Raw genomic sequence first — 18,275 nt, 5'->3', positions numbered from 1 at the left:
TTTGCTATTTGGGCTGTTTTCCTTTCCCAATCTCATAGATGCTCCTTTTGCTATTTTTATGAAGTGCCAACAAGAACAAGAAGTATTCATTTAACTACATCCAGTGACTTAAGAAATGCATGTGAGCAGAGATTGTGTAATTCTCAAACTGCCAGCACCATTAGCCTATAAGTCCGAGAAATACTGTAACTCCTAAATCATGCTCTGTTCCTGGGAAATTTCCTGGATTGGCTTTATCACATTACTTAAGAGTTACAACAGAGTTGTAAATTAAGTAAATTTAGTTAAATTAGTGTAATTAAGTTAAAAATTCCTCCAACTCAACAGTGCCCTGCCAAGGAGACCACAGGTCAGCAGTGCATGTCCCATAGTTAATCTTCAGAAGCGTGCGAGGAACAATACCGTGTTTGCCATTGAAAAGTGTCTTTTCTTCAGGTGGGCTTCATTAAGGATGAGCTGCATATTTGTGTCAAAAGTGGTCACAGAATTTTTCTATTGCAGTGAACAAGAATTCAAAAGTAAAAGTTATACACACACACACACTTTTTTTCTTTTTTTAAGTGGCTTTCCTTTTTTTTTTTTCCTGTGGCAATTTTGAGAGGCGGCAGCTGCGTGAGGATTATCATTCCTGAGAGTCTCACCACAGTAGCTGGGAGGTTGAAAAGAGGCTATGGCAACTTCTGCTTCATCTCTGTTTTGAATTCAGAGGCTCTTACAGCCGGGAGAATTTTGCACAGAAGGAGCCCCCAACAGAATTCTGAACTCAGAGAAATCTTACTCATTTTGGCAGGGGTGGACCTGAAATTCCCCTTTACTTAGTAAACTCCTGAGATAGAGCAAATAAATTGTGCAAATGTAGATCCAGGGTTGGGAGTGGTTGGAGTGGCATTCCTAATGACTTAAGAAAACTTAAAGAGAATAAACTCTTCTAAGACTCCAGATTAGTTAAGAGACATGCCAATTATAAACCAGTCTCATCTAGAGCCCTCTTCTTAAACATTCTCTAAGATAGACTCTTCATGAATCAGCCTGTATTTTGCCCCAAGTTGGTCAATTTGTCCATGAAACAAAAAATTGATTGGTTGGTGACAGGAAGAGAGAGTTGACTTCTCTTTGGTAGTGGCTAAAATTAGGCAAAAGAGAAGAAAAGAGAGAAAGAGAGAAGAGGCAAGAATTGGTCCACAATGAACTGAAATTAAACAGAAACCAATAAAACCTGGAGAGTGAATGCTGGGGACAGAACTCTCAAATCCAGACTCTATGTAGACTGCTGAGCCCTGCCCACAGTAGACACCACAAGGTTTTGCCCCAGCCTTTGTAATGACATGTTTTCTGAATCAATAACCAGGACATACAACTGAAGGGAAATAGCAAATCTGAAATGAACATTGATTCAGAAAATCCAGGGCCTCTGGGCACAGCATTCTTGCATGCAAGTCTCAAGATACCTGCAGCCTGCATCACTCTTGAACCCCAGCCCTGGGAGGGGTTAGCTCACTAGAAGCACATGACCTACCCTTTCCTCCTTGTTTGTAGGTAGAGGCAGTTGAGATTGCAGGTGATCCTCTATTTATTTGCAGCAGACTCCTCTTATCACCAGCAGCCCCTGTGTCTTGCTGGGGGTGTGGGGGAAAGGAGTCTGCCCTCTGCTGCTCAGCTCATTCTGAGAAAACACTACTTCCAGGCACCCTAGGTATAAAAGCTTTGGCCCACTTTCCTTCCAGTTTTCAGCAGGGAGAACACTGTAGGGTCAGCATGGTTTGCTTCTTGTGAAAATTCTGAAAACTTTCTCTGCTTGAGGAGGAAGGTATTGAATACAGAGGAAGCTAGAAGGCTCTTTATAATATCCCCAGATTATGCCTCAGGGAGAAAACTTATTGGTCCTTTGCAATAGAAACAAGAATTCAGAGAGAGGATGAGAACTGGGGGGAACTAGAAGCCTCTGCCACCTTTGGGGCCCGTAGTATCTTGTGTGTATTCTTACCAAGTAGCATCCTGGATGTAGTGTGGAACCAGACATGTGGCCTGCCCTCCATCCCAGTTACCCTCCAAAGGAAACAACGTAGGCAAGGGAAAGGGCATCAGACCTGGGCTTCTGGCTCTGCCACCAGCTGTGCAGTGGGTTGTGGGGCAGTCACTCCACTCCTCTGGGTTTATGTCTTTCTCCTGAAAACAGGGGGTTTCCACCTTTTGGTTGAGAACCTCTGAATGCTGTGCAGATTTATATGGTACATGTGCATTCTCCTAGGAAGAAACATCTGTAATTTTCTCCAGGGACTAAAGCAATTCCCTGACCCCATGTGAATGAAGTTGTGTCTGAGGGCCCTGTTCTCTGACTTTGGGAGCCCTGGGTGCCATTTCCTAGCCTTGCCATTGGACAGGGTTTCATGCAGGCTCTTGTCTCAATGATCTCCTCCCCCGTCCCGATGCCTGCCACCCACACTTACTATTCTTTTTGTTCAACAAAGCCTTGCTTTTGACTGCAGAGCCAAGAAGTCAAGCTCCCCCACGGTGAAGCTGCCATCTCCCACTGACTGGTCACTGCTCTTCTCAGTGTACATGTCTTCAGGGTGGGGCATGCGCCCCAGGGACACCGCCATGATCTGAGCAGCTAACCCTTTAGCCTATTCTCATCCACACCTTCCTCCTCAAGCAGAGAAAATAATCAGGGTCTTAACAAGAACCAAACCACGGTGAACCAGAGTGTTTGTCTTTGCTGAAATCTAAATGAAAAGTAGGCCAAAGGCTTTTGCATCCAGGCTGCCTGGAAATGGTGTCTTCTCAGCAAGAGTTGAGCAGCCCAGGAAGTGGGCCCAGACTCCTCTTTCCAGCTCTTGCCTATGCCTCCACTTTTCATTTCCTCTAAACCACCTCAGCCCCTCTGAGCAACCCACCAACAGCCCAGGAAGCACCATTTAAAATTAACTTCATTGTTTCCAATTTGTTCCACTCACTTAGATCAGACTTCACCTCCAAACCTTTCAAAGTTTTTTTTTAATTACAAAAAATTTTTTATTGTAGCATAGTTGATTTACAAAGTTATATTAGTTTCAGGTATACAGCATAGTGATTCAGTTATACATATACGTTTATTCACTCTTTTTCAGATTGTTTTCCCATATAGGTTATCACAGAATATTGAGTAGAGTTCGCTGTGCTATACAGTAGGTCCATGTTGGCTATAAGGTTTTAATCTCTTCCTACTCTGAGTTCTTTGCTCTGATTCCCTTGCCAGACTGCGAGCTCCTGAGGGGTAGGAACTCTGGCTCAGGCTTGGATGCCCTCTGTCTGCTGAAGTGAAGAAGGGCTCTACATCAGTGCGTCTCCCCTTTCCTCCATCTGGCTGATTACTATACTAATAACAGGGGCAAGAAGTGGTGAGAAGGCAGCTGGGAGCCAGCGGTCAACACACACTAGCCAAGGCTCAGGGAACAATTGCTCTCCTCCAGTCCAAGCTCTTCTTGTTGCCTAGATGTCTGGGTTGCCCCCTCCGCAGTAGGCCAATGTGACGGAAAGAATAGCCTCAGACCAGCACCAACAGACAGGCCTCCTTCAGGGCTGCCAAGGTGGGGCAAAGGGGCACTTTTGCCTAGAGAGGGGAAATGGGGTGAATGAGCTAGGGTGCCCAGCCCAAGGGCAGTCAGACAGCCCTGACCACGAATGGTGTGACTTTTGCTGGAGGGCCACATAGAACAAGAGATCAAGTTACTGTTTCTAATACATGCCACTTGATTCTCCTCTGGGGTAAGCAGGGAACTTCCTCTGAAGGTGTGCCTTGATCAAGGACCCCTTTGGCCATCTGACAGACCCTATGGGCCCCCTCTCAGAATACTGTTAAAAATGCGTATAATTTACATAGAGTTTCAATGGAAATGATCATACGGAATACCAGGAATCAAAATACTTTTAACACTGTGATGTAGTGTTGCATGTGCATCGATATGAATACATTAAATAACCCAGTCTAAGGCAAGTCTAGTACTCACCTTAATTTTGTAGGGATGAACTTATATGTTGAGATACCCTCAACAACCATAAATTGATATGACAATATCTATGACTTTTATGGGTGACAAAGTCATAGGCATAGTTGACACTATTGCTTGACATCCACGTCCATACTGAGAGAAAATGCTCAATTCCAGTTAGAGGTTGGTGAATGTTAAGGTATGATTTATTTCAAGTTCACAGACTCCTTCTAATTCTGTCTGTGAAGCTACAGGGTTAAGAACCTTTAACCTGGATCCTCCCACAGTCCTGGGACAGCAGCAAGACTTCTAAGGCAGTGCTTCTCAAACTTGCTACACATTAGCAGCATCTAGTAAGGTACTGCCTGGCCCCACTCCTGACCACCTGAATTAGAATCCCTGAGGAGAGGATTCCAGCATCTGGTGGGGTTTTTTAAACTTCTCATTTTTGAGTTTAAGCTTCTCCATGCAGGCAGAATGAAGAGTCACCAGCTAGAGGAATAGAGTCAAGGGGAGTCAAGCCCTACTGGGTCAGGGGGCCGGGTGTAAGAGCAAGCCTGTCTCTTTTCCTAAGACTGGAGCCCAGAGTGAGCCTCACTCGCCACTCATCAAGCCTTCAGCTACTGGGCACTGGCCCTGGCTCGGCCTTGTACTGGGCGCAGGGAACACCATGGAGGCCATCTTTGACCTTTGCTCCTCCTGGCCTTAGACTGGTAATACTCTTGGGCTGGGCCCTTCCTCTGTGCTGTCATTTCCTGCACATTTGTGCCCCCTCTTTCTTGCGAGCTCTATAACATGACCCACCCCCATCCTCTCCCCACTTACCTCACCCACAGGCAACTATCTTGAAAGAACTATAGATACCACTTGTATCATGTTCTGTGAAAATGATGCCCCCTGGTGTTGTGCAAGGAGGGGATCTACTCACCCCAATTAGAATGTGAACTCCTGAGGGCAGGTTCTGTGTCTGGCTTTTCTCCCTGCTGCCTCTCTGCTTCTGGCACCAAGCCTGGCATTCTCCAGCAGTATCCTAAAGAATTCCTGTTTTCTGCATCTCATTTCCCCTGTAGAGAAAGGCACAAAGGAGTAATTACTCTGGGCTCTTGTAATTCAGTCACTTAAGATTCTTTCCCAAAACATATTCACTTGTCTATTCATTTCAATCCACAAACACTTGAATACCTACCATGTGCCAGGCACTAGACTAGAGGCTTGGGCTCCATCAGAGAAAACAAGGTACAAATCCTTGCCCTCTTGGAGCTTACGATTTCACAGGATCAGGGTGGGGCATGGAGCAGGAACAAAGTTACACATCATGCCCTGGGAAGTTGCACAGTGTGCTGCAGGGGGAGATGAAGGAATCAGAGAGGACAGGCAGTTTGTGGTGGGATGCACCTTCTTAAATAATTCAAGCAGCTCTCCTGAGAAGATAGCATCTGAGTGGAGATTTGAAGGTGGAGGAGTAAGGCAGGTGGAGCACCCACCTGTGCAGGAGCCCGGGGCCTACTTGCCTCCTTCCAGAGAAGAGCAGAAGTCAGCCTCAAACCATCTTGGAGACACAGAGGCAAAAGTCTCAGGGTAACCCCTGGGGGAAGCAAGGAAGAAATGGAGGAAGGACCTTGATCTTCCAGAGTAAGTAGCAAAGAAAAGACCCAACTGGGTTCTCATTGTCTGGAATGAGACAATGTGACAATGAGTATTGCCCTGATTCAGTGAGAGCCGCAGAAAACCAGCCTCCACCCCAGCCAAACAACAGAGGAAAAGGGGCTAGAGGAAGTGAACCCCTCGAGCCAGATGCCAGGGAAGGCCCCTCCCCACTGCCAGCCCCATGCAAGTCCAGCAACTCTGGACAGAGGGTCCAGATGCCCAGTTTCCAGCCCAGGCCTTCTCACTGCTCCATGTTGGTCCTGGCACCTTTGATGGGCAGTCCACATCACCTGTGCTCTCCATGTGTTCCTTGAACTCATCAAGCACTGTCCTGTTTGAGGGACTTCGTACTTGCTTTCGGAGAAGGCAATGGCACCCCACTCCAGTACTCTTGCCTGGAAAATCTCATGGGTGGAGGAGCCTGGTGGGCTGCAGTCCATGGGGTCGCTAAGAGTCGGACACAACTGAGCGACTTCACTTTTGCTTCTCACTTTCATGCATTGGAGAAGGAAATGGCAACCCACTCCAGTGTTCTTGCCTGGAGAATCCCAGGGATGGGGGAGCCTGGTGGGCTACTGTCTATGGGGTCGCACTGAGTCGGACATGACTGAAGCGACTTAGCAGCAGCAGCAGCAGTGCTTGCTTTTGTCTCTGCCCTGAATCTCTGCCTCTAGGTACTTCTGTGACTCATTGTCACCTCTGGTCTACTCTCATATATCACCTTAGAGTGGTCTCCCCTGCTCATCCCATCCTATAAGAATATCCCAGCATATCTACCACTCTGTTTTTCTCTATCCTCCCGCCCTGTTTACCACAACCTGACACCATATTATGTACTGATGCATCGACTGTCTGTCTCCATCGCTAAAAAGTGGGTTCCACGGACAAAGACTGTGTGTATTCATCACTGTGTCCCTAGAGTCTAGACCAGCGCCTACCACACGCTAAGTACTCTGTTCTGCCCTATTTTAAATTTCTTAAGATTTTATTTAAATATAGTTGATTTACAATGTTGTGTTGATTTCTTCTACACAACTAAGTGACTCAGTGATATATATAAAGGGATATGAAAAAGAATATATATACTTTCCTTTATGGTTTGTCACAGGATATTGAATCTAGATCCCTGTTCTACTCAATAGGACCTTGTTCTTTATCCATCCTATATATAATAGTTTGCCTCTGCTAATCCCAAACTCCCAACCCATCCCTCCCCCCTGCCCTCCACCCCCCCCATCCCTTGGCAACCATAAGTTTGTTCTCTATATCTGTGAGTCTCTTTTTGTTTTGTAGATATGTTGATTTGTATAGTATTTTAGGTTCCACATGTAAATGATATCATATGGTATTTGTCTTCCTCTTTCTGACTTACTTCACTTAGTATAATAACCTCTAGGTTCAACCACGTTGCTGCAGATGGCATTATTTCAATTAATTTTGATGACTGAGTAATAGTCATATATATATATATATATATATATATATATATATATATATATATATATAAACAGTCCAGTTCAGTTGCTCAGTCATTTCCAACTCTTTGAGACCCCATGGCTACAGCATGCCAGGCTTCCCTGTTCATCACCAACTCCTGGAGCCTACTCAAATTTGTGTCCATTAAGTTGGTGTTGCCATCCAACCATCTCATCCTCTGTCATCCCCTTCTCCTCCTGCCTTCAACCTTTCTAGCATCAGGGTCTTTTCCATGGGTCAGTTCTTCGCATCAGATGGCCAAAGTATTGGAAGTTTCAGCTTCACCATCAGTCGTTCCAATGAATATTCAGGACTGATTTCCTTTAGGATGGTCTGGTTGGATCTCCTTGCAATCCAAAGGACCCTTAAGAGTCTTCTCCAACACCAAAGTTCAATAGCATCAATTCTTCCGTGCTCAGCTTTCTTTATAGTCCAACTCTCACATCCATACATGACTACTGGAAAAATCATAGCTTTGACTAGACAAACTTTTGTTGGTAAAGTAATATTTCTGCTTTTTAATATGCTGTCTAGGTTGGTCATAGCTTTTCTTCCAAGAGCAAGCGTGGAGAAGAGTGGAGAAATAACTTCAGAAAGAATGAAGAGATGGAGCCAAGGGAAAAACAATACCCAGCTGTGGATGTGACTGGTGATGGAAGTAAAGTCTGATGCTATAAAGAGCAATATTGTGTAGGAACCTGGAATGTTAGGTCCATGAATCAAGGCAAATTGGAAGTGGTCAAACAGGAGATGGCAAGAGTGAACATCGACATTTTAGGAATCAGTGAACTAAAGTGGACTGGAATGGGTGAATTTAACTCAAATGACCATTATATTTACTACTGTGGGCAGGAATCCCTTAGAAGAAATGGAGTAGCCATCATAGTTAACAAAAGAGTCTAAAATGCAGTACTTGGATGCAACCTCAAAAATGACAGAATGATCTCTGTTGAATTCCAAAGCAAACCATTCAATATCACAGTCATCCAAGTCTATGCCCCAACCAGTAATGCTGAAGAAACTGAAGAGAATGGTTCTATGAAGATCTACAAGACCTCCTAGAACTAACACCCAAAAAAGATGTCCTCTTCATTATAAGGGACTGGAATGCAAAAGTAGGAAGTCAAGAAACACCTGGAGTAACAGGCAAATTTGGCCTTGGTGTACAAAATGAGGTAGGTCAAAGGCTAACAAAGTTTTGACAATAGAACACACTGGTCATAGCAAACACCCTCTTCCAAAAACACAAGAGAAGACTCTACACATGGACATCACAAGATGGTCAATACTGAAATTAGATTGATTATATTCTTTGTACCCAAAGATGGAGAAGCTCTACACAGTCAGCAAAAACAAGACTGGGAGCTGACTGTGGCTCAGATCATGAACTCCTTATTACAAATTCAGACTTAAACTGAAGAAAGTAAGGAAAGCCACTAGACCATTCAGGTATAACCTAAGTCAAATCCCTTATGATTATACAGTGGAAATGACAAATAGATTCAAGGAATTAGATCTGATAGACAGAGGTCCTAAAGAACTATGGACAGAGGTTCATGACATTGAACATGAGGCAGTGATCAAGAATGTCCCCAAGAAAATAAATGCAAAAAGGAAAAATGGTTGTCTGAGGAGGCCTTACAAATAGCTGAGAAAAGAAGAGAAGCTAAAGGCAAAAGAGAAAGGAAAAGATATACCCATTTGAATGCAGAGTTCCAAAGAATAGCAAGGAGAGATAAGAAAGCCTTCTTCAGTGATCAATGCAAAGAAAGAGAGGAAAATAATAGAATGGGAAAGACTAGAGATCTCTTCAAGAAGATTAGAGATACCAAGGGAACTTTTTATACAAAGATGAGCACAATGAAGGGCAGAAATGGTATGGAACTAACAGAAGCAAAAGATATTAAGAAGAGGTGGCAAGAATACACAGAAGAACTATACAGAAAATATCTTCATGACCCAGATAATCACGATGGTGTGATCACTCACCTAGAGCCAGACATCCTGGAATGTGAAGTCAAGTGGGCCTTAGGAAGAGTCACTACGAACAAAGCTAGTGGAGGTGATGAAATTCCAGTTAAGCTAATTCAAATCCTAAAAGATGATGCTGTGAAAGTATTGCACTCAACATGCCAGCAAATTTGGAGAACTCAGCAGTGGCCACAGGACTGAAAAAGGTCAGTTTTCATTCCTATTCCAGAGAAAGGCAATGCCAAAAAATGTTCAAACTACTGCACAGTTGCACTCATCTCACATGCTAGCAAAGTAATGCTCAAAATTCTCCAAGCCAGGCTTCAACAGTACGTGAAGCGTGAACTTCCAGATGCTCAAGCTAGATTTAGAAAAAGCAGAAGAACCAGAGATCAAATTGCCGACATCCGCTGGATCATCAGAAAAGCAAAAGAGTTTCAGAAAACATCTACTTCTGCCTTATTGACTATACCAAAGCCTTTGTGTGGATCACAACAAACTGTGGAAAATTCTGAAAGAGATGGGAATACCAGACCACCTGACCTACCTCCTGAGAAATGTGTATCAGGTCAAGAAGTAACAGAACTGGACATGGAACACAGACTGATTCCAAATCGGGAAAGGAGTACATCAAGGCTGTATATTGTCACCCTGTTTATTTAACTTTTATGCAGAGTACACCATGTGAAATGCTGGGCTGGATGAACCACCAGCTGGAATCAAGATTGCCAGGAGAAATACGAAGATCCCCTGTAGAAGGGATAGGCTACCTACTTTAGTATTCTTGGGCTTCCCTGGTGGCTCAGATGGTAAAGAATCTGCCTACAATATGGGAGACTTGGGTTCAATCCCTGGGTTGGGAAGATCCCCTGGAGAAGGGAATGGCAACCCACTCCAATATTCTTGCCTGGAGAATCCCCATGGACAGAGGAGCCTGGCAGGCTACAGTCCGTGGGGTTGCAAAGAGTTGGACGCGACTGAGCAACTAATCACCACACAACACATGTACACAACTTCCTTATCCATTCCTCTGTGGATGCACACTTGAAAGGTTGTTGTCGAATCACGACGCCAGGATTCTTGGCCCCCGGAGGAGAAGAATTCAATCCAGGGCTCAGAGCTGGAGCTTGCAGGAGAGCAGTGTGAAGAACCTTAAAACCTTTTGAGTTTCTGGAGACCAAATCAGTTTGTCAGTTTGGGCCTGTTGAGTTTCAGCTATAAGTTTATATAAAGGCTGGGCAAGTTCCCCATAACCCGGAATCCAAATTTTTGATTCCCCAAAATCCTCTCAATTGTTTCAAGTCATAGGTAGGGGATGATTTAGTATAGGTTTAATTCTCTCAGGGCCTATGGCCCTAGTCCCTTCTGATATGATTAGGCCCAGATATCTAACTGTTGATAATTAGTTGTTGACAAAGCTGAGCCTTTTCTCTTGATGCCTTGTAACCACAGCCTGCCAGAAAGTTTAAGAAATCTGAGGCTCACAAACAAGCTTCCTCTGTCTCAGCACAGAGCAAAATATCATCTACATATTCTAACAGCACCCCTTCAGAGCTATTAAAGTTTTGTAGATCCCGTAACAAACTTTGTCCAAATAAGTGAGGACTGTCACGAAATCCCTGGGGCAAAACTGTCCAGGTTAACTGAGAAGCTGGCTGCGTAGGGTCTTCAAAGGCAAATAGAAATTGACTTTCTTCCACCAAAGGCACTGAATAGAAAGCATCTTTTAAATCAATTACTGAGAAATATTTGGCTCATTCAGGAATTTCAGACAATAGAGTATAAGGATTAGGCACCACGGGGTGTAAAGGACTACAGCCTCATTTATTATCCGTAAATCTTGAACTAGTCTCCATTTACCATTTGATTTCTTTATATCCAAAATAGGAGTGTTGCAAGGACTGTTACAGGGAATTAATAGTCTCTGTTCCTTTAAATTTTCGATGAGGGGTTTTAACCCTTTCTTAACCTCAGGTTTCAGTGGATGCTGCTTCTTATGTGGAAATAAGTGTGGGTCTTTGAGCTTGACAACTACAGAAATAGCATTTTGTGCTCGACCCACAGATTTTCCATCAGCCCATACTCTAGGATTTACATTTTGTTCAACTAGAGGGAGAGAAAGCGAGAGCTCCATATTCATGAAAACAGAGGCATGGACCTTGGTCAGTATATCCCTCCCCAAAAGGGGTGAGGGAGGTTCTGGCACGATCAGAAACTCGTGTGAAAACAGCACAGAATCCCAGTTGCAAGATAAAGAATAACTGAAATAATACCTTTTGGCTAGTCCAGACAGTCCCATTACAGAAGTGGATGGGGAAGAAAGTGGGCCAGGGGCTTTGGTAAGCACAGAGTAAGTTGCCCCAGTATCTAAAAGGAAATCAACGGATTGGCCCCCCACAATTATTAATACCCGGGGTTCCTCAGGTGTAATTAGGACGGGAGCTTGTGTGGGGACCCCCGGGCACCTTCAGTCCTGACTGTCTTGAGAGTCTGACCCCAGAGACCTACCCCTCTGAGGGCAGTCTCTCTTCCAGTGTGGTCCTTTGCAGACCGGACATGGAGCCGGGGAGGGGGTAGGGGGGGGGGGAGCAGCTTAGATGCCTGAGGGCAATCTCACTTGAGATGCCCCTCATTTACACAGTAATAGCAAGCTCAGACCTTTTCACCTGGGTCCCTCTGGGCATTTTTCTCCAGCTGTTTAAGAACGTTTTTTCAAAGCCATTGCGAAGGCTTCCACCTTTTCCTTTGTCTTTTTTTGCCTTTCTTTCTTTTCCTCATATTCCCTAAGGTGATAGACTGTCTGAGCCAGTTGTAACAGAGAATCTAAAGACTGATTTGGTCCATACGCCCATTTTTGTAGCTTACAGAGGATATCTGGAGCCGACTGAGTGAGAAATCGATCTTTTAAGATCACTTTTCCTTCTTCACTTTCGGGATCAATCTCAGTGAATATGTGAAGGGCTTCTCTTAGTCTATCTAGGAATTTACCAGGAGCTTCCTTCTCCTCCTGTTCTATGTCTGCCAATTTGCTATAGTTTAAAGGCTTAGAATGCGCCTGCCTGAGTCCTTCAAGAATACATCTGACAAAATGACTCTGATCCCATCTTCCTTTAGCTGAGTTGTAGTCCCAGTCTGATTCTATAGTTGAGACTGCCTGATTCCCAGTGGGGAGGGCCGCTATCTCGTCCTCCCTCTTCCCTACTGATTCATTACCAAGCCATTCATCTCCATAAGCAACTGCTTTTCCCAAAACTCAAGTCTCTGAGTTGGGAGTCAGCGTTTGTCCCAAGATATACATCACATCTTTCCAAGTAAGGTCATAAAGCAGAGTAACACCTTTAAACACTCTAATATATTTTTCTGGGTCCTCTAAATAGTCTCCCAGATCCTCCTTGATTCTTTGTATTTCTTGATAAGAAAAGGGCTTATTAACTCCCGTAGACTGATTATTTCTCCCGGTGGGTGTTTCATGAAGAGGCAACAGTGTGTGGCTGTTCCTCAGTCTCTCTGGCTGCTCTGCACATATGATCCCAGGGATAGACTGGAGAAACATGTTTTTCTTTTTCTCTTTGTCTCCTGTCTTCCATCTCATCTCTTAGCCCTGGGTACGGGGGCAAAGTAGGAGGACAGGAGGGAGCTGAAGGTTTCACGCCCAAATCTATACCCTTAGGACATAAGTTTGGCATATTTCGCAGAGAGAAAAAGGGCAACACATATGCTACTTCTACCCACTTCCCTTGTTCCTTACAGAACCGGTCTAATGGTAAAACAGTATTATACTTAAGAGACCCTCCAACCGGCCACCATTCGCCGTCCTCCAATGGATACCGTGGCCATGCAGTATGGCATAGGAAGACCAGGTGTGTCTTCTTTAAGCCCTGGGGATCAAATCTATCCCAGTTTTTCAGGATATAGTTCAAAGGAGTAAGGCTGGAATTGTTAGCTCCCATCTGTAAGAGAGAAAAAAAGCGACCAGCGCCATTTTTCTACCGGAGGCATCCCTCCCTGCTCTAGATGGGGGTGTAGACAGACTTTACACCAAAAGGTTTTCCTTCCTGGTCAGACTTGGTTTTTCCCTTACCGACGCAGGCGCCGTCTCAACCCTCCTGGTTCTACCACCGAGATGGGGTGGGGATGTACCAGGGGTAGACCTGATAGCATCTCTACCTGATGTCTAGTTCTTCACCTTTAACCTTGCTTGCCTCTGATGCAATCAGAGTAACCGGGGTGCAATCAGAGTAACCTTCCGGAATGCCTCCCAAGCTAAGACCGCTGGGGGAAACATTCGTCACCTGAGTGCCTATGCACGACCCTGAGTATATTCCTGACCACAATAAGACCAATATGAACATAAAGCTGGGATGTTCTTTTCAAGCATCACCACACCAGTATGAGAGCCTCCTCTGGTCCACTAAGAGCCAGCGTTACCAAAGGAAAAAACCCATTGCAGGCCCAATCTGAGTAACATTTAACCTCAGAGATGTTCTTGGAGCTAGAGCTCCATCTAGTTTCCGAACTTCCGATTCCTAGCGAGGCTAGACGCTTTCTTGACTAGCAATCCAAGTTTGGGACCTAAGCCACAGTACACTGTAACAGTATAGATCACAAGTCTCTTGAAAGTCTAAGATCTGATAGATTAGGTTAGTACTTCTAATTCCCAAGGAGTTATGAAATGGTCAAAGAGACTGAAAAGTTTGACCGAGAAAGGAGAGTTCGGTCCACACGCTTTGCCCATTTCTGGTCGGTTCCCGAAGGAGTCATTGGGTGCCTCTTGGCATTGGCAGGTTGGTATAAACCCCTGACAGGTTTCTGCCAAAAGCCGTATGAGATCACCGTGGAACTGCAAAGCAGGGCTCCTTACTTGCTTCACATAGGGCATGTCATTCATTCACACGAGCACACCATAGAGTTAGTAAAGCACAGCAGAAAACGTGTTCGCTAAGAGAACAAAGAACTAGAGCTCCAAGCATCCTTACCTTGTCCTGAAGGATCCCGGACGAGCCCCCAAGATGAAAGGTTGTTGTTGAATCACGACGCCAGGATTCTTGGCCCCCAGAGGAGAGAATTAAATCCGGGGCCAGAGACAAGGCTTGATCGCTCAGAGCTTTTGTGTAATAAAATTTTATTAAAGTATAAAGGAGATAGAGAAAGCTTCTGAAATAGGCATCAGAAGGGGGCAGAAAGGGTACCCGCTTTTTAGTATTAGCAATGAAGTTATATACTCTCCAGTGAATCCAAAGAATGTCTGGAGGTTGTAAAGACCTCACCAGACCTACTCCCATAATTTACATTTTAAGGTAACAGAATTAGCCAGAAAGTTTAATCCAGAGACTGTCCTCAGGCAGAATACATGGTTGTTATATATCCTAAGGAATGCAGAGAAGGAAAAAAAGTTTGTCCTTTCTTCCTCCTTGAGAATTCCAGACCCCTCTCTCCTTGGGGACCCCTAGACTTCTTATCAACCTGCCTAGGAAATGACTCTCTCACGCTGAGGTTGGTTCCATGTCTCGGCTATTGTGAACTGTGCTGCTATGAACACAATGGTGTATGATGTATCTTTTTAAGGCAGAGTTTTGTCTGTGTTCTGTCCTTTCTTGAGATTAGAAGATGCTGGGGGAAATATACCTGATCACTAACCGGATTCTTTGGAAATGTCTTTACCACAAATGCTCACCAATTGTTTTGGGTTGAATAGTGTCTCCCCAAAATTCATGTCTATCAGAACCTCAGAATGTTACTTTGCTTGAAAATAGAGTCTTTGCAGATGTAATTTAGTTAAAATGAGGTCATACTGGAGAATCCAATTGTCCTTATGAGAAGAGGACAGTTTGGACACAGAAGGAAGAAGAAGATGCTGGACAGAGGGAGAAGGGCCCAGGACTGTGGTGGCAGAGATTGGAGGGACGCGTCTACTAGCCAAGGGTCGCTGGCCACTACCAGAAGCTAGGGAAAGGGAAGAAGAATCCTCCCCTAGAGCCTTCAAAGGGAACGTGATCCTGCCCACACCTAACTTCTGACTTCTGCTCTCCAGATGCTGGCCACTACCAGAAGCTAGGGAAAGGGAAGAAGAATCCTCCCCTAGAGCCTTCAAAGGGAATGTGATCCTGCTAGCACCTAACTTCTGACTTCTGCTCTCCAGATGCTGGCCACTACCAGAAGCTAGGGAAAGGGAAGAAGAATCCTCCCCTAGAGCCTTCAAAGGGAACGTGATCCTGCCCACACCTAACTTCTGACTTCTGCTCTCCAGAAGTAAGAAAGAATAAAGTGCTGTCTTAATCAGTTTGCCGCACTTTATTAGGGCACCCCTAGAACAATACATCATTGTTACCTGAGAGTCTGGTGTCTTAAGCGGCCAAAGATAAATCACTCCATTTGCTGGGTTCCCCTCCCTGGAACGCTTCTTGACTAGCAATCCAAGTTTGGGACCTAAGCCACAGTACACCGTAACAGTATAGATCACAAGTCTCTTGAAAGCCTAAGATCCGACAGATTAGGTTAGTACTTCTAATTCCCAAGGAGTTATGAAATGGTCAAAGAGACCGAAAAGTTTGACCGAGAAAGGAGAGTTTGGGGCATGCCCCTGCCCTTAAGGAGCTTTCTATCTAGACATGACTTACAGCTAGTGCTTGCCAAGATTTCTCTGCCAATTCTCGTACCTGCTTCTTCCAGAAAGAGGAAGTGATGGGGTGCAGTGAAGCATACATTGTGAAGGGCATGCACTGATTGAGTGAAAAGGGTGAGGAGCCTCTGCTGACAGGATCGCATCACAGGGCAGCGCTTCCCAATAGACACATGCCAATCCCAGGGGTCATTTCATATGTTCTAGCCACACTTTAAAAAGGTAAAAAGAAATAGGTGAAATTAGTGTTAATAAAATATTTTAAACCCCAAATATTCAGCTTTTCCAGGGGATCTTCCCGATCCAGGATCAAACCCAGGTGTCCTGCATTGGCAAGTGGATTCTTTACCACTTTGCTACCTTGGAAGCCCCTCTCTTTTAACATATCATCCATATAAAAATTATTGAGACACAGTCACTCTTTTTTCATACAAAGTCTTCAAAATCCAGTATGTATTTTATACTCAGCATTCCTCAATTCAGACCAGCCACATTTCAAGCACTCAGTGGCCACGTGTGGCTAGAGGTTGCCACACCAGACAATTCAGTCATAGAGGCTTCCAGACAGACTGGCAGAGTTTAACAAGGGGGCCATGGACCCCTAGGGCTTCACAAATGAGCTTTGGGAAGTCCATGAATTTCCCTGAAATTGCTAGCCAAAATTTGAGTGCATGAGGTTTTTCCTAAGGAGATAGTTTTATAGATTTTCAAAGAAGTCTGGGCCAAAGGTTAAGAACTCCCACAGTAGGTCCAGTTTTATAGGCTAAGGACCCAGTCCAGCACCTTCATTTTGCAGCACAGGAAGTCTGTGAACAGAGAGGCAGGGGGTCCTTACTCAGCGAACACAGCACGGTCTAGAAGCCACGCCCGGGTCTGTTCATTCCCCCTCGCCTCTGCCCAGAGGGCAGTTCAGATTCTTGGCATGACACCAGCAGTGGGAGGGGGTGGCGGTGGAAGCTGAAGTCAGTGAGCAGTAGTTTCCACAGCTTCTTGCGCGACAAGTGTGACACGTTCTTCTGTACTCATCTCAGTTCTCACGCAAGTTTCCACGGAAAGAACAGCTTCCTCTTTTTTTTGCTCTTGCCCCATCTTCCTCATCAAAAGCCATCATTTGTGAGTCTCCACCCTGCCGCCTGAAGGGAGGCTCCCAGTAGAAACCATTCACAGCCTAACCCAGGGCAGACCTACAGTGAAGACTTTTACAGTAAGGGTCCCCAAATCTGGCTGGTCATCAGAAACACTTGGAGGCAGTGTTGAAAATGTAGGTGCTTGGGCCCCAGACTCATTCCACCCAAAGCTCTGGGAAAAGGGCCCAGGAATCCTCTAGTGATAGAGTCTCCTAGTGATTCCACTTGTAGTTGCCTTTGGATTGCCTTTTCCTAAGGAAAGTGGCAGAGCAAGAGCTGGACTTTGCAGTGGTCTGAATTTTGTAGTTGAACTCCTACCACTTTCTAGCTCTGTGAGCAAATTTTTATTTTTACTTCTCTGAGTCTCCAATTCCTTACATGCAGGATAGAGATAATATGAGATTAAATCATTAGACGGTATAACAGCACTGCAGATATAACCTTCTGAGCCCAGCACGTCCCCCCCTGCTGCTGCTAAGTCACTTCAGTCGTGTCCGACTATGTGTGACCCCATAGACGGCAGCCCACCAGGCCCTGCCATCCCTGGGATTCTCCGGGCAAGAACACTGGAGTGGGTCGCCATCTCCTTCTCCAATGCATGAAAGTGAAAAGTGAAAGTGAAGTCGCTCAGTTGTGTCCGACTCTTAGCGACCCCCATGGACTGCAGCCCACCAGGCTCCTCCATCCATGGGACTTTTCAGGCAAGAGCAGTGGAGTGGGGTGCCATTGCACTTCCCCCCCAACCCCATCTAAATGGGAACTTTCTTTCAAAAATGTGTTCTAGTGACTTGAATGTTTCAGACACCAGCACATTGGGGTCAAGACACTTCCTTGATCTCCTCCCAGAATGCCAAAACAATCATACAGTTATTTCCATCCCCTGCTCCCAGTGGAAAGAACATTCTTGCAACCAATTTCAGAGTCTTAACATGGTCCCGAGTGACCCTGCAGATTTCCCACATGTCCAGAGGCTAGGGTCCTGCAATTTCCATCAACAGAGGCACACTGCCTTGGAGATAAGGTTTGTTAGATTTTTTTCCTTTGAGACCGTGTGCTTTTTTTTTTTTTTAAGTATAGTTTATTTACAGCATTGTATTAACTTCTGCTTTACAGCTAATTGATTCAGTTACACATATATGCACATTTTTTTTTAGCATTCTTTTCCGTTACGGTTTTTCATAGGATACTGAACATGATTCTCTGTGCTGTATAGTTGGCCCTTGTTGTTTGTCCATTCTATATACAAAGACTTACACCTGCTAAGCCCACCCCCCTCTCCACCCCTCCCCCAATCACCTCCCTCCTTGGCAACCACAAGTCTGTTCTCTGGGATTGTGCTTCATAGACAGGTTCATTTGTGCTGTATTTCAGATTCCACATATAAGTACTCTCATATGGTATTTGTCTTTCTCTTTCTGACATAACTTTACTTAGTATGGTCATCTCCAGGTCCATCCATGCTACAGT

The 18,275-nt window shown here is 44.9% G+C and overlaps 1 protein-coding gene across 45 annotated transcripts in view; it reads right to left on the bottom strand.

Annotated features, from left to right (window-relative positions):
- The window catches only part of SRGN (serglycin), a 62,346-nt gene extending 45,474 nt beyond the window's left edge, over positions 1–16,872 (bottom strand). For 4 of the 45 annotated variants that reach the window (XM_069571908.1, XM_069571921.1, XM_069571928.1 and 1 more), the window contains exons 1-3: positions 16,517–16,856; positions 15,719–15,893; positions 4,897–5,032 (exon numbers count right to left, since the gene is read on the bottom strand). Coding sequence is in view for 1 of the 45 variants with exons in the window: in XM_069571904.1 (XP_069428005.1) it covers positions 4,902–5,032; positions 5,480–5,553; positions 12,843–13,012; positions 14,039–14,166; positions 15,719–15,827 (612 nt within the window). In the remaining 44 variants the exon portion in view is untranslated. Of the gene's footprint in view, positions 1–1,516; positions 1,698–2,987; positions 3,590–4,896; positions 5,033–5,154; positions 5,309–5,452; positions 5,554–9,969; positions 10,233–12,842; positions 13,013–14,038; positions 15,894–16,464 lie in introns of those variants that run through there. The other 41 variants (XM_069571905.1, XM_069571925.1, XM_069571932.1 and 38 more) reach the window with 27 other exon arrangements.
- Between the last annotated feature and the right edge of the window lie 1,403 nt (positions 16,873–18,275).

Source organism: Ovis canadensis, chromosome 25 (assembly GCF_042477335.2).
Source record: "Ovis canadensis isolate MfBH-ARS-UI-01 breed Bighorn chromosome 25, ARS-UI_OviCan_v2, whole genome shotgun sequence".
Taxonomy (NCBI): domain Eukaryota; kingdom Metazoa; phylum Chordata; class Mammalia; order Artiodactyla; family Bovidae; genus Ovis; species Ovis canadensis.
The sequence above is the reverse complement of the archived record's forward strand: the minus strand, read 5'-3'. Positions and strand labels throughout refer to the sequence as shown.